At 41.7% G+C, this 15,597-nt stretch overlaps 1 protein-coding gene across 2 annotated transcripts in view; it reads right to left on the minus strand.

The window, feature by feature from the left end:
• The window catches only part of PDE4B (phosphodiesterase 4B), a 679,542-nt gene that overhangs the window by 543,505 nt on the left and 120,440 nt on the right, over positions 1-15,597 (minus strand). For both annotated transcript variants that reach the window (XM_017346216.4, XM_051857656.3), the window contains exons 2-3: positions 10,560-10,672; positions 516-754 (exon numbers count right to left, since the gene is read on the minus strand). In XM_017346216.4, coding sequence (XP_017201705.1) covers positions 516-754; positions 10,560-10,601 — 281 coding nt within the window. In that variant the 5' untranslated portion in view covers positions 10,602-10,672. The remainder of the gene's footprint in view (positions 1-515; positions 755-10,559; positions 10,673-15,597) is intronic.

Below are 15,597 nucleotides of genomic sequence, written 5' to 3' on the forward strand. Positions count from 1 at the left end.
TATGTGTAGAGTATAGCAATATAAATACCACATTGAGGAAACAAACATTTTAATGAAAATGAAATAAAAAGATAAGTTTACTTTGAAAGGCATGCATAGATTTTTAATAATACACATTTTCCACAATCTTTTAGAAGACCACAACTATATATGTACTCTAAAAGTAATCTTACTTAATTTTGCTTTTCTAAATTGAAATATACTGATGCACACTGAACAGTTCTTTCTATAACCAGATCCTAGGCAGCAGTTTTGCTTTCCCTTGACATTAATGCAAATGAGTCCCATCCCTACCTAAATGGGTTCTATCTAAAACATGCACCTTCTAATCTTAGGAAGCAGAAAATATCTCTACCATTCCAAAGGCCTCATCTTGCAACCCAAAGAGAAACAAATTCTCAAAGTGCCAATCATGTTAGTTATTCCACAGTTAACTAACATTTTAACAGCATGACATATTTGGAGTAACAGGAAGGGAACAATGTAGAATTGGCATTTAATTGTAAGGTACTCACCACTCCTGGCTTACGGTTGTTATAGCAATGCTTGGAAGTGTTGTCAAAGGCAGTGTGGTTGGCCTGGAGATGCCATCTCCCTCGGGGGTCCTCGCCCTTTCACTCTGTCTTTGGGATAATGGTGGCAACTGCAGATTTCCTGAGCAACACCGTCTTCCTCTCCAGAGGTCGATCCCAAGTGTGTTACTGGAAGAACTGTAGGATTTACTCAAACTACATTCAAAATAATCTTTAACATTCTGGAGAAATCATAGGGGAGGGAAGAAGAAGAAAATGAAAACTAAGTGTTAAAAATGATGGAGTGAAATATGAAATAAGCAACTACGATATCAAACCCTCGCGAGGTCCCGATTCATCATCTCAAAACTGGAATCTAACATTGGTATCCAAAGCTTAAGAGAAAGGGAGGCTGGTTTTCAACTTTTAGAATTAAATTTATCAAGGGCCAATGCTGTGGTCTAGAGGGTTAAGCCTCCATCTGCAGTGCCAGCATCCTACATGGGCACCAGTTCCAGTTCTGGCTGTCCCACTTCTGATCCAGCTCCCCAATGATGGCCTGGAAAAGCAATGAAGACTGCTTGGACCCCTGTACCCTCATGTGGGAGACACAGAAGCAGCTCTTGGCTCCTGGCTCCTGATCAGTTCCTCTCAGCTCTGGCCGATGCCACCACCATTTGGGGCGTGAAACAGCAGATGGAAGATCCCCTATCTCTCTGTAACACTGCCTTCTCAAATAAATAAACTTTTTTTTTAAAAAAGAATTAAACCTATCAGTTGTATATTCCTGGAGAGCTTAGAGCATGTAGATAACATTTGCCATTTATAGCATGCAGATTGGAGGGACTTATTTTTTCTTTCTGTTTGAATTTGCTAAAATCAATTTGCTCAACTGAAAATATACCTTAAAAATCAATGTTACCATTGTACAACATACGAAGAAACTGAAGTATAAAGTTCCTTGCTCAGTGTTTTAAAGTAAAAATATTTTCTCTTAGGGCAGGAGATGTGGGTGACTGACTGCTCCTGGTTTTACAAATGTTTTATTAATATCATCATTGGTGATTCCGTGCAGTAGGGGATAGTTAAATTCTACAAGTGCTCAGAAAAAGAGGAGGTATATTCAGTCGATCCTGAACTGCCATGTTTCAATGCATGTCTTAATGTGGACATTAGTGAAATGTGAGAAGACAAAGGTCTTGTGCTATAACTAATGATAAGAGTTGTTCATTCTTCCCACATCCCTTAGGGACTATGCCTCTTACTACTGCTGGGAGAGGAAGTCTCAAACAAGCCCTTCCCTAGTGGGCCATTTATGCAGTTCAAAGAGAAAACCATATAGCACTGCAATGGACACTAATAGCAACCTGTACTAAAAAAAAAACTGCAATACTCACTCTCTACACTTAACCTTAAGAAGGAATGATGGAAGCTCTACACTTACCGGAAAATGATTCTTTGGCCCTAAAAAGACAGGTACTTCCTCCTAGCCCTTCAGATTAGGCCTATGAGGACATGAGACTAGACTTGGTAAGGTTTAAACAGAGTTCTCTGTCCTTACTCCTCCACCTCACTGACCCTATCCTCAAGTCTGAGGGTCTAGCTGGTTTCATTCAACAAGTACCTGATGCATGTGCATCAACATTTTGCACTGTGGTACTTAGGAAATACACAGCAGCAAAAAGAGACAGTATCCGTTTTCATTGAACCTTCACTCCAGTGATTTATACTTACTCCATCCACACAAGACCAGATTTTGAGGACAGAAACCTGAGCAAGAAAAGGCTTAAGCACTTCCAGGAGCCTTAGTCTACCCATAAAGTCATCATAGCTTTTGTGCTTAATGTATGGTTTTGAACTGTCATTTATTTGAAATCAATGGAATCACAGCTCAATAACAGGAAGAAAACAAAACAATCTAGAATTTCCAAGGAAATATCCCGGAATGCATCAGCATTTTACTATTTAGTAATTAGCTATTAAATACCCAGGATGCCTAGCACTTACTGTATGGTGTGTGTGTGTGTGTGTGTGTGTGTGTGTGCGTGTATGGGAGGGTAGAGAGAGAAAGAGAACTTAGAGGCTGAAGGAAAAACAGTATATGTAAATATCTTTCACTAAATAAAAAAAAACTAGTTGAGGATATAAAAAGTCCTCCTGAAGAGACTTAATAACAAACAAACTAAAAATCATAACCATAAATAAGTTTAGTTCCAAATATACATATATGAAGAAAGTATTCACTATCTGAAAAGCAAAGTCTTGGTTACTTACTTCACCTTATGTATGACACAAATGAAGACATCATTTAGTTAAACCATCAACCACCAGTGCCTCCTAACACAGCTGATGGATATTTTTCTCTTTCAGAAAAAGGAAACACTGGCGCTCACTACCCACCTCCCTGCTGAGCCGCCTGCCTGGCCTGCCAGGTATATTCTCCCCATTAACCATGTAACCTTGCTTTCTCCAGTCTGAGTGGCTGGGCACTCTCTCCCACGTTCTGTCTGGAGAGGTGCCCATCCATTCTAACGGATGCCCTACCCCATTAAACCTTGCTTCCTTGTTTACCACTGCTCTGTCTCATGTCTGAATTCCTTATTGTGGGAAAACAAGAACCCCACACATCTCCACTAACATTTTGGCAACCACAAAAGAACTTGATAGAAGACTTCTATAAGGTTTGCATTCCTTCCCTCAAGTGGTACTGGATCTGTGAGAGTGCTCATCGCTCTGCACCTCACAGCTCTCTGAGAACATGGAGTACTCCTGGCCACAGCTTAGCTGTAGCTGAAACTCCAGGATTGTAAATGGGGGAGAGAAACCAGGAAGGGCAAATGTTCGAGAGCCTGGAGACCCCTCAAGCTTGCTTTGGCTTTCCTGTAGCTGGATTGCAACATGAGAACTTTGCCTCTCTCTTGGAGGGACACCTGGTCATGCAGTCTCTGCTATGTGAGCGGGAATTAGCCTTGACCTACGCTAATATTGGCCTTCCAGGTAAACTCAGACAACTAGCATGCAGGTAGTCATGAGCAATAGGACTTTTCAGGCACTCAGTAAACAACACACCTGTCCAATCCCACGGCCAGTCCCGTTAGGAATATTTCATGGAGACTGAGGTGTGCCCACTCTTCCTTTTAAACTGGCCTCCTCGGCCTTTCTCCGTGCTCTCCCCTTCAGTCCAAATGCCTTGCCTCACCCATGCAGGCACAGCCAGAAGGCTCTAGCAAAAGATGAGTGTGCTTGCTTGCTCTCTCTCTCTCTCCCTCCCTCCCTCCCTCTCTGCTCTCTGCTTCCAGTTCAACACCCTTCCTCACAGGTGTCAGGTAGGGAAGGGGAAATGCCTCTGCCACAGCTGGTCAGAAAGGTTTCCCCACCTAAACAAGAGAGAGGCCTTAATCCATTAACCCTCCCTAACCTTTTGGATGTTTTCTCCCTTCTCTGCAGTTTTAGCTTCTTCCTTCAGCTCTTGACTATAGGAGTACATGCTTTTCTGCCTCTTTCGTGATGGAGTTTTCATGCATCTTGGGAAGGTTTTGTGCATTTTTCTGTTGCTGTTATTAAGCTTCGGTTGTCTGGGGAACTGAGTATTAAAGGAGCTAATATTACTTATTTTTAATGATTGACTGATTATAGTAAATTCGATTATATCTGGTCTACAGCTTTGGTTAAAATACTTGGGTTAAATGGATTATTCTTACAATGGTCTAAAATCCTGCTTTGATAGCTGTTTAAATTAACTTAGGCTATGTGAATTTCTTTGTAATGTTATAAAGTGATGGCAGGTTTATATTATGCTTATATAAGGGTCTGATTCTGCTGGCGTTAGGTATTGTTGATGGGAAGCAGTTTGAGTAGACCCCATCCCCCATGGCCTTGGTTTGTCCTGCATGTTGAATGTGTGACAGTGAGGGCAGTGGTGATGTATGTACTCTCCCTGCTTCTGGTGTCTGACCAGGGCCCCGTCAGATCCAGGACAGGGAGCTGGCTAAACTCCCTGCTGCACTCCTGTCCTTATTTGCAGCCCTCCCCTGTCCCTTCTAGGCACCTTACATGTCTTGGCACTGAGAGCGGAGGAGTCTGGGTGAGGTACCCACTGGGAGCCTCCACTCCTAATCAACATAGCTGCATTTGGGACAGGGAGTTAGCTGATAGACAAGCGTTATCAGGCTGCACCTTTAAAAAAAAAATAAATAGCCCAGCAACAACTAAACTAAACAAATAAAAGGGCACTTTGGTTTCGCCTGAGCTGGCAGCCTTGCCAGTCATTCTTTGTCTTCAAGGTTGACTAACAGGCTTAGTCAAGCTAGTATTGAATAAGCAGGCATCATCAGGCCAAGTCAAATTGTGGATTAAAGGGAGAAAAGATCCCAAAAAGAGACTTAGAGACTGTCTTCTGTTCTCTTTCATATGGGAAACAAACTCTCATTACCGAGTGATTCACCACTAGCATGCATTCTCAAAAACTGGCTGCAGTTTGACCCCCAGGCCTTAAAGAAAAAAATCACTAATTCCTCTATGTAACCCCATCTGGTCACAATATAAACTAGGTAATCAGGGAACCTGGCCAAAATAACAGGACTTTAGATTATAATACCATTTTACAATTATATCTTTACTGCCGTGAGCATAGAAAATGGACAGAAATCATTTATGTACAGGCCTTTATGGCACCAAGAGAAAATCGTGGCCTCTGTAAAATCTGCAGGCTGGATTCAGCTATGTGAACTTCATTTGATATACCATCAAGAGTATACTGTAAGGCAAAGCCAAAAGGACTGCCATCACAGGCTAGCACCCCCACAGACACCCCAAGGTCACTACACCTTCAGTTTCCTGTCAAGCCAACTGCCCCCTGCCGCTTGCCCAGAGTATCAACCTCAGTCTCAACTTCAGAAACCTTTGGAATGTTTCCCCTACAGGAAATGGTGGGACTCAACTGCCCCATCAAAATACGGGTCCCCTTTAAAATACACGCTTTAAATGAGATGAAAGGAGAGACGGGAAGCTTCACTGAGGACCCTAAAAAGTAGTTAGAGGGATGGTATAAGGTAACTGGCATGTTTGAACTTACTTGGAAGGACATAGTATTCCTTCTAAACACTACCCTAGTTCATGGGGAAAAACAGTGTCACAGCACGTCAATGATTATTGAAGCACCTTACACAGACAAGACGAAGGGCACCCAATTGCAGAAACAGCCATACCAATTAAGGAACTTCCATGGAACTATAATACTTTTGAGGGAAGGAAACAAAGGGATCATATGCTGGCTTGTATCCTGGCAGGATTAAGGGCAGCTAGGAAGACAAGCCCAAAAATCTTTAATAAGCCAACAACCATAGAACAAGGGTCTCAGGAAAAGACTTAAGCCAGGAAAGGCTTAAAGAGGGCCTTGATAAGTATACTGATATAGATCCTCACTCTGCTGTAGGAATTGCCACACTAGGAGATAGATTTCTAGCTCTCACTGCCCCTGATATTAGAAGAAAGCTTCAAAAAGTAGGGATGGGCTGAGCACCTCCTTGACTTACATCAAAAGGCTGCATCCAGCTGGCGCCGCGGCTCACTAGGCTAATCCTCCGCCTTGCGGCACCGGCACACCGGGTTCTAGTCCCGGTTGGGGCACCGGATTCTGTCCCGGTTGCCCCTCTTCCAGGACAGCTCTCTGCTGTGGCCTGGGAGCGCAGTGGAGGATGGCCCAAGTCCTTGGGCCCTGCACCCCATGGGAGACCAGGGTAAGTACCTGGCTCCTGCCTTCGGATCAGCACAGTGCGCCGGCCGCAGCACGCCAGCCGCGGCGGCCATTGAGGGTGAACCAACAGCAAAGGAAGACCTTTCTCTCTGTCTCTCTCACTGTCCACTCTGCCTCTCAAAAAAAAAAAAAAAAAAAAAGGCTGCATCCATGGTCTGCTTTAACAGAAACCAGGAGGAAGAGGACCAGGCTAGGCACTAGGAGCAATGTAAGGATAGGTAGCAGGCTAATTAATGGCTGCTTTACACAGTGATCTGCTGTCAAGGAGACCCAACAAGGCCAGTCCACCCTAGATGGCACCTGTTTTCAACACAAGGAGCCAGGGCATTTGGCAAGCAGCTGTTGTGACAGAAGCCAGCTCTGAAGAATCCTGTCAGCCTTCTAAAAGCCAGGCCAATGGAAATGGAACTGCCCTGGGGGTCGAAGAACTCCTGAGTCAGAACCACAGACCCTGCTGGCCTCTAGCTAAAAAGCCCTACATTCTGCACTGCTTCCAAAACAATCATTGCCATTGAGGGGATGGCCTAGAGTCTGCGCAATTGCAGATAAAACTGTAAATTTCCATTTAGAGATACTGCCTATTCTGCACTAGCCTCCTGTTCAGATCAGCTCTCCCCCTAGTCCAACCAGGTTGTGAGAGTCAATGGGATGCCTTCCTTAAGGAGGTTCACACCCCTCTTGTAATGCCTCTCCAACACCCCATGAATAGGTCTGGGCCTCACACATACCTGGCCAGGCCTTAAAGCCTATCAGAATATTAATAAACTTTAAAAACCCCTCTTGTCCATTTCTATTTGCCTTTAAATAAATTTTTAAAAAATAGGGCTTAGAGTAACAGCTAACTTGGCCAGTCCTGCACCTATTTTGACAGGCCCTCACAGAAGACTTAAAGGACCTATCTGTTGAAGAGGGTGCAAAATAATGCAGAAAGTAGATGGCGTATTAGTCTGTTCCTCCCCCAACCCCAGATTCTAGTCTTGTGCCTTAACTAATATGCATAACTTCCTGGCAGAACATAGCTACCAGGCATCCAGGGAAGAGCAAAGCTAGTCTGCCAGAAAGTTAATTACTTAGCCCTTATCCTCACCTCTGGGAGAGAAGACCAGCCCAAGAGAGGATACAGGCCATGTAGCAAATTCCTACACCTCAACCTTAAGATGGTCCCTGCATTTTCCTAATGGTTTACAAATTCCTAGATATGGGAAACTGCAAAGTTCCTAAATCAGGCTCTCAACAGCAAGCCAAACAAAGGCCCCCTCCTTTGGGAAAAACAAACACACAAAAACATAGCTTTCATCCATTGTAAAGCTGTCATGACAAGTGCCCAACAATAGGATTGCTAAACCCAGTCCTTCAAAACAGGCAGGCCCTACCCAAGAAAGTGACTGCCCCCAAAATGCTTTTTTTGGGTCAAACTATATGGGTACAAAATCATATTCATACTTTCTTGGATGAGGCCAGACAACTCCAGGACCAATTTAAACAAGGCTAAAATATCAGGCCTAGCATCTGGTCATGGAAATCCTGGTCATTGCCACCCCTTGGTGACAGAGCTTACACACACTTTCTGCTTCTCTTTAGACTACCATGTTTTAATGCTCTCGTTTTGTCTCTTACAGAATACAAGTTATCCAGCTCCAGATGCCCCTGAGACAGGGCTTCCAGACTACCCCAACAGACAAGCTGGTCAGTCTTCTGGACCAAGCAGGACCAGGCCACCCTCAAACACCATAGGATAGATAGCAAGAGAAGAATACCTATAACCAGCTCTATGCCCATTTGTCAGCTCTGAAGAAACTACCGAAGACGGATCTTCTTCCATTCTATCCCCATAAGATCATGGGTGTCTTCTCTTGAGGCAGGGGAGACTGTTAGGTAGGAAGCTAGAAATTAGCCTCTGTGTGTGTGAGAGGGGCTGAGGAGAACAGAAGTTTCTTCAGAGGAATGCAACAGCCTCAGAAGCAGCCCATTATTTTACACTGCAAAGTCCTGCCCAGACCCTGATAACTTTTCAGGTGGTCTCAGCCCTTCTGCCAAGGAGAATCCTCTCTCCTCAGCACCAAATGGGGTATCTTTCCTGACAATATCCTTCATCCAAAGCAGGCTCCATAGGGGAGGCTGCTCTGCCCAGTACCAGGTGGGCTCCCCAGTCTGAAAACACTGAGTCGTGACCCTTGGGAGGAATTTCACCTAATTCACACTCAGTAATCCCTTTGTCCTGGAGGAGAAGGAGGAGGAGGAGGAGAAACAGTGGGAAGAACAGGACCCCTATCCCTTATAAGCCCCAGTTTGAATACAGACTACATGCTCAGTACTCAGCTCTCTGCTGAGCCGCCTGCCTGGCCTGACAGGTATATTCTCCCTATTTAACCATGTAACCTTGTTTTCTACAGTCTGAATGACTGGAGAAATAAAAATTCTGGGAAATATCAAATGACATTCAGGACCCCTATAAAGGCAAAATGTCATGATGTTCCATGAAATAATAATAAAAGTCATCTTGTCTTTTTTGAAAAATGCAGCTTTATTATAGGCACATACCATCAATTACAAGAGTAGTTAGCCAGGAGGTCATTTTTATCACTTTTACTGACTCCTTTCCCTTCTTAAAAATAATCTCCTAACATCCATGATTAGAACTCAAGCATACATGAGGATATTTGTCTTTAGGCTATAATATTACATACATATAAATATATGTACATACACATTTGCATATATGTTTATGTAACGTATATGTACATGGAAAATTTTAGCATACGTTATACATTATAATGTATATGTATGATATATACAATATGTTTTATACATACTAAACTACAGCATGGTAAACACACATCTGGCATATATGTGAGAGTATTATAAAAAGCGCATGAAAAACAAGATTAAAAGTATGAATTTCTCTTGTTGCAAAATGAATTTTGAAACCTATGCATCATTTTTTCATAATATGCATCATTTACATATATTAGCTATTTTCTCTCACTTATACACATACTTCCTGGATCTTCTCTCCTAGTATCTTTAGTTATTTCCCCTTTTTCAACTCCTCCTACTCCTCTAACTTCCTTACCTCTACTAAACTTTTAATAATCATTGTTAACTGAAATTGTTTATATTCAGTATTTGAATGGCACTTAACCTACACTTTACTTCTAGAACTTAGTTCCTAAATGCAAAGGATTGGCATAGCATTCCTATGCCATCCATTCAAGTAAGTCTTTTGTTGAAGCTATTCATGTAGTACTAGTATAAAAAGGCAAGAGTCACATTCACTCATTTTTCAATTCCCACAGACTCAAATAGAACTTCTTGTACATGGTCAAAGCCTTTTCACCCACTGTTCCCTCCACCTGAAATGATCTTTCCCCAGATCTTCACAGGACTCCCTCCCTCCTAGCCTCTATAGCATCTCTTCATATTGCCTACCACAAATACCCTATTCTCACCATCCAATCTATGTACCAATGACCAACTTCATTTATTATCTCAGCTGAGATTGTTAGAAAAATTACTTATTTTCCCTCATTTGCCTTTCCCTTTCTATTGCAAATCCTACTGGCATAAATAATGTTCAGCTTACAAACTGTAACTGGGCAATGAATAGACAATTAGAGACACACTGATAGGGAAGAGATCACCTGAAAACAAGGAGCTCATTAATCCCAGCTGATCAAGACCAAAGCTGTGAAGTTGGTGAGCTTACAGAATCCCTCAGACGACTAGCTGTAGGACTTCTCCAGCCTCATGTACTGGGTACTCAGTTACCCCAGGGGCTTGTTAAAATAGAAGCCTGACTTGCATATCTGAGGTGTGACCTGAGAGTTTGCACTTCCAATAAATACTCTGGTGATGCTTACTCTGCTTGATCAAGGACCACACTTTGGTAGCAAAGACCTGGAGGATGTGTACGTGCTAAAGACCCCAACGTAAGAAGTGATTTTCAAGAATTCGCATTATGCGGGTAAAAGTATGGAAGGATGTCATCAGAGGACTGATAATGCAAGCAGTATGAACACAGGAATTATCTAGAGTCAGATTTGGGTCTAGACCAGAGATTGGTGCTGTATGAATGATGACCACAAAATTGAAACTCAACCATCTGCAAATGAGAGAGGAAATTGTTCCTGTTGTCTACCTTGCAGAATGCCAGGTCCAGCAGACACAGAGACATCTAGTCACAAAGTGCTGGTGTCCAGCACCTTTCTCTGCTCTTTGGACAGAACTATGGGAGCCTTTCCTGAATAGACAAAAATGTGAGGGGAATACAATTCTGCTCTTTTGGGACTTACATCATCTGCCGTCACTGTCATCACACTCCTGCTTTTCTTCATTATAGAGGTAGAAAATATTTCTTCTTAGGATGTCTGTTATTCAGTTCAGCTTTGCTGAAAGCTTTTACAACCTACAGGAGAAAAAAAATACAAAATAAAGAACAGCTCTGTATCCTTGAATACAGACATGTGGCATGTTTTCTAACATTTGAAATGTGTACAAGGTACATGTATAAACAAACACCACTATTTCCCAAGCTTTGACATGCTGAGAAAAATGGTTCACAAAATACAGAACTCCAAGAAACCAGCGCAAATCTATTTTGGAGGGAAGAATAAGAATAGAGAGCAACAGTTATGACCAATGATTATTTGGTAACCTGAAAAATATACAAATAATATGGATTCATGTAAGGCTTTAGAGATGACAAAGTACTTCCTCTAAAGGATTTCACTTAGTTCCCATCAAAATGTGTGAAATTATTTTCATCTCTTTTTCCTAATGAAGGAAAAAGAGGTTCATAAAAAGTATTTAGCCAAGGTAACAGCTAAACATGACAGAGTCAGAATTTAAGCAATATGGCCCTTGGTAATGTAAAAAAAAATAAGAAATAAATAGAATACCAACAGAGAGAATACATGTATGAGAAAAAATGTTAACCTCAATATATACCACAAATTTAACCTTTACATAAGTACATAGGCAAATATCCATCACAGAAAATTTTAGCAACCACTATTTAGAAAGATCTAGAATTTCCAGGTTTAAATCACACTAATCTGACCATTTTGATGGGATACTGCCATTCCTGACATTGTTCCATGTAGATCATTGGAAGTCACTTCAAAAGCAGAGAACTTCAACATCACTCTGGTTGTGTAACTTTACATGAAAACTAGTTCCTGGTAACTAGTTTACAAAGACTCAGCCTTTTCAAATAGGATCAAATTTAAACTTTAATCATACAGTAGGCTATAAGGAAATATGAAGAATTCTGAATTTATAGAATTCAACTGGAAAAAGATGTACTCTAAAAGTTATCAGTCCATAAAGTGTTAGTTCATACAGTGATTTCACAAAGTCTAGGTATCAACACATCCTATATTATTGCAAATTCAAGAACTCCTATTTGCATTTTCACTGTGTACATTTAAATGCTTAATATATGCCTGATTGGAAAAGTCTGCTTGTCTAACATGAAGTTATATATAGATTAAGAGTATGATGGAATTGTAGCTATGTGACTAGCAATACTAAGCAGTGGCATTGTACCATCACCCAGGAAACCAGGGTTGAATTTCTAACACATAATTTGACTATATTATGCAGGAGTTGGTAGTGAAGCTGACAAAGTAGATAAGGTGGGGGAAGGGAGAAACATTGCCTCTGTATGTGTTCTAGAGAGAGATACTCAACGGACTTTTAGGTATTTAATTCCCAGAACAAGACTTTTTCTCAGCATACACCAAAGCACAGTCATAATTACTGTGTTCTGATGCTGACCAACAGCAGCAGATAGGATTTTAAAGTTTTCACTCAAAGTCTGCTCAAAATCCAACAAAAGTAGACCATAAACAGATATTTTACCAGAGTTATAATCAGTGTTCAGCATCTTTAAGAATGAAATAAATTTTAAAAATACACACTCCTAAGTTTTAAAAAAGACTGAATTTAAGTTTTAAATGCAGGATACAGAACTATATATACCCAACGACAATAATACTAAACGTGAATATAGAGAAAGTAAGAATTACAAAAGACTTTCTTTTCACTTTTAAAAAGTTTTTATTATTATTATTATAGGAAAGCCAGAAAGACACACACAAAGACAAACAGATCAAGATCTTCCAGCCACTGGTTCACTCTCCAAAGGCCGGCAACAGCCACAGCTGGGGCAAGATGAAGCCAGGAACTCAGAGCTTATTCTGGGTCTCACATAGGCAGGCAGAGACCATCACCACTGCTTCCCAAGGCGCACCTTAGTAGAAAGCTGAAATTGGAAATGGAGCTGGAACTTGAACCCGCCCACTCTGATAAGGGTTCCCAAATGGTGTCTTTTTTTTTTTTTTTTTTAATTTTTTGACAGGCAGAGTGGACAGTGAGAGAGACAGAGAGAAAGGTCTTCCTTTGCCATTGGTTCACCCTCCAATGGCCGCCGCGGCCAGTGGGCTGTGACCGGCGCACCACACTGATCTGATGGCAGGAGCCAGGTACTTATCCTGGTCTCCCATGGGGTGCAGGGCCCAAGCACTGGGGCCATCCTCCACTGCACTCCCGGGCCATAGCAGAGAGCTGGCCTGGAAGAGGGGCAACCGGGACAGCATCCGGCGCCCCGACCAGGACTAGAACCCGGTGTGCTGGTGCCGCAAGGTGGAGGATTAGCCTAGTGAGCCACGGCGCCAGCTCCCAAATGGTGTCTTAATCAATGTATAAAATATCCACCCCTCTTCCTATTTCTAAGTAATGAGTAGAATTTATTTAGTGTAGAGAGTGTAGAAAATGTTAAAAAATGTAGAAAAGAATTCAATGTACCAAGAATGTCACAGATGTAAGACGACGGCATGGTAACGAAATCTATGAGAGGCAGAAAGACTGAATGTTCCAGAGTATTAGCAGATCTTTCGGCAAGCAGGAGTACTTTCGTGAGGTCTTAGCCATGAAAATAAATTTTATGATTTATAACCCTTTCAGTATCAGAGTTTACCAAACAAATTCATGTGCCTTCAACCAGGAACATGCCCTGGCTAGAAAAAGCAGGATTACAAGTTAGAAGGAAGTCTTCTAAATGGTCTACAGGAAAAATATATTACTTTTGTAGTCAGAAAAAAAATCATCTGTTATATAAAACAAGAAAAGAGAAAGTGAGAAAGATTATTTTCTGAACATTCCTCACCTGCCCTGCTGGACCCACTCTGCTCCCCAGTCTCTGCAGGTCTCCTGTCTGTTCCCTGGGAGGCCAGTCCACAGCCCACATCCACTGTCTCTCCAGACTTCTGCCTCTTAGGTGTCTCCAAACAAAGGCAGTAACAGAAGATTGGAGGGCACGAGGAAGGAGAAGTCCAACTCTGCTGGGTCACATACAGCAGTGGCTGAAGTCTTCCACTCTAAGTCACATCTCCTATGGGCATTCCTCTTTAGGCACAGATCTGGTATCAGCTTTGCAATGTTGCTGGCTCATGGTAGCTCATCAACCACTTTTTTTAAAAAAGATTTATTTCTTTATTTGAAAGAGTTACACACAGATAGAAGGAGAGGCAGAGAGAGAGGTCTCCCATCGCTGGTTTACTCCCCAGTTGGCCACAACAGCCGGAGCTGCACAGATTCGAAGCCAGGCGCCAGGAGCTTCTTCTTGGTCTCCTACGTGGGTATAGGGGCCCAAGGACTTTGGGCCATCTTCTACTGCTTTCCCAGGCTATAGCACTCAGCTGGATTGGAAGTGGAGCAGCTGGGTCTCGAATCCTCACCCATATTGGATGCTGGCACTGCAGACAGCAGCTTTACCTGCTATGCCACAGCACAGGCCCCAACCAACCACTTTTTAGTTATCGTTCAGCCCCACTCATACATTTCCTAACAAATACCTCCATTAAATTTTCTTCCTCAGCCCATCTTGAAAGGTAATCCTTTTCCAACAAGGACCCTGACTGATGTAAACTTGCTTCTGCAACTTTACAAAATCAGACAAAGAAATTAAAATAACATCCCTCTGTACCTAGTACAGTGACTGATGCAAATAGGGCCTCCATAAATAACTGTTCAAAGAATAAATGAATAAAATCTAGCTGCAGTTTCAGAATGGCTGTAATACTTTGAGAACCAAAGGCCAGTTGGCATCATCTCACATTGTTCTCAGGAAGCAGAAGTGGGTTGATGTCCTTACTCACAGGTAGTGATGGTTGATCTACTTTCTGTATACATGCTTCCCAATAGTCTAAGCAAAAGGATAATTCTTAAAAGATACTGAAATTTTAAAATGCCTCAAATTTAAATATAGACTCTTTGTATTTGAGTAATTCTTCCATTATAAAATTTGCTTCACAATAAATAGAATACCATATGATTCATCAAAACAAAGTATTTCTAAGAATGTCTATGGTGGTGAGTAAGTAGGGTGGCTATAAATTTCATTTCTGATGTAGTTGAATATTTTCCCTGTTTTTTATTTTACCACTTAAAGGATACATTTAAACATACATTAATTCTTCATCACTTTCTGTTACATCCAAAGGTTATACTCTTCTTCAGACAATTGCACATTTCCCATATTCTTTCTCCACAGTGTTAAAGGCTAAACTGAGTGAAAGGTTCCTGGCTGCTGTTCTCACAGCAATAGTGTGAATTTCACCATTGGCAGAGTATGGTTACACAGTGATCCCTGGTTGGCAGGAATTTCAATGAGTAACAGTAATCATTTAAAAATCCTACATCAGTGATATATGATAGATCTTACTACACAGTACAGATTTTAAATTTTTTCCAATAAGTGCTTTCTACCTGCAAGGTAAAATCTATTTCTTTTTCCTTAATAAGAGTTCAAATTTATTCTACAACTCCATTTTTATAACTGCTTTAAGCACTCCTCTACCACTTACCCAGCTCAGTGTATAGAACTAGGAGTAAGAGAGGGAATGGTCTATTCTCTAATTCTTCCTCTCTACTTTCTCTTTCAAGTTTTAGCTGCTTCCACATTGTGGCAGAATAGCAGAATTAATGAAAAGGGGCAAATTCCTTACTGCTTAACTGGGCATTTATCTGCAGTACCCTTTTGAGTACCACTGTTTCTCCAACAAAATCAGACCATTCATCAGTGCATCAGTACTTTCTCTAAGGCAGGTCCAAATGCTGGCTCTCTTCGTAGCAGCGAGTAGTTTTCACACTAGGAAGAAATAAATTTTGAAGTCTCCTCACCTCCAATTCCCATTGGTGTACACCAAAACTTTGGCCAGTAGGGGTCCTTTGCCCAATAGTCTACTCTCTTGATTGGCTGAATGACATGTTGGCTCAAGTGACAGTGAGAGGCTGCTTTGCTGATATTTCTCCTCTCTGATACATCTC

This window comes from Oryctolagus cuniculus, chromosome 7 (assembly GCF_051225735.1).
Source record: "Oryctolagus cuniculus isolate XC-2025 breed Fujian yellow rabbit chromosome 7, ASM5122573v1, whole genome shotgun sequence".
Lineage (NCBI taxonomy): Eukaryota > Metazoa > Chordata > Mammalia > Lagomorpha > Leporidae > Oryctolagus > Oryctolagus cuniculus.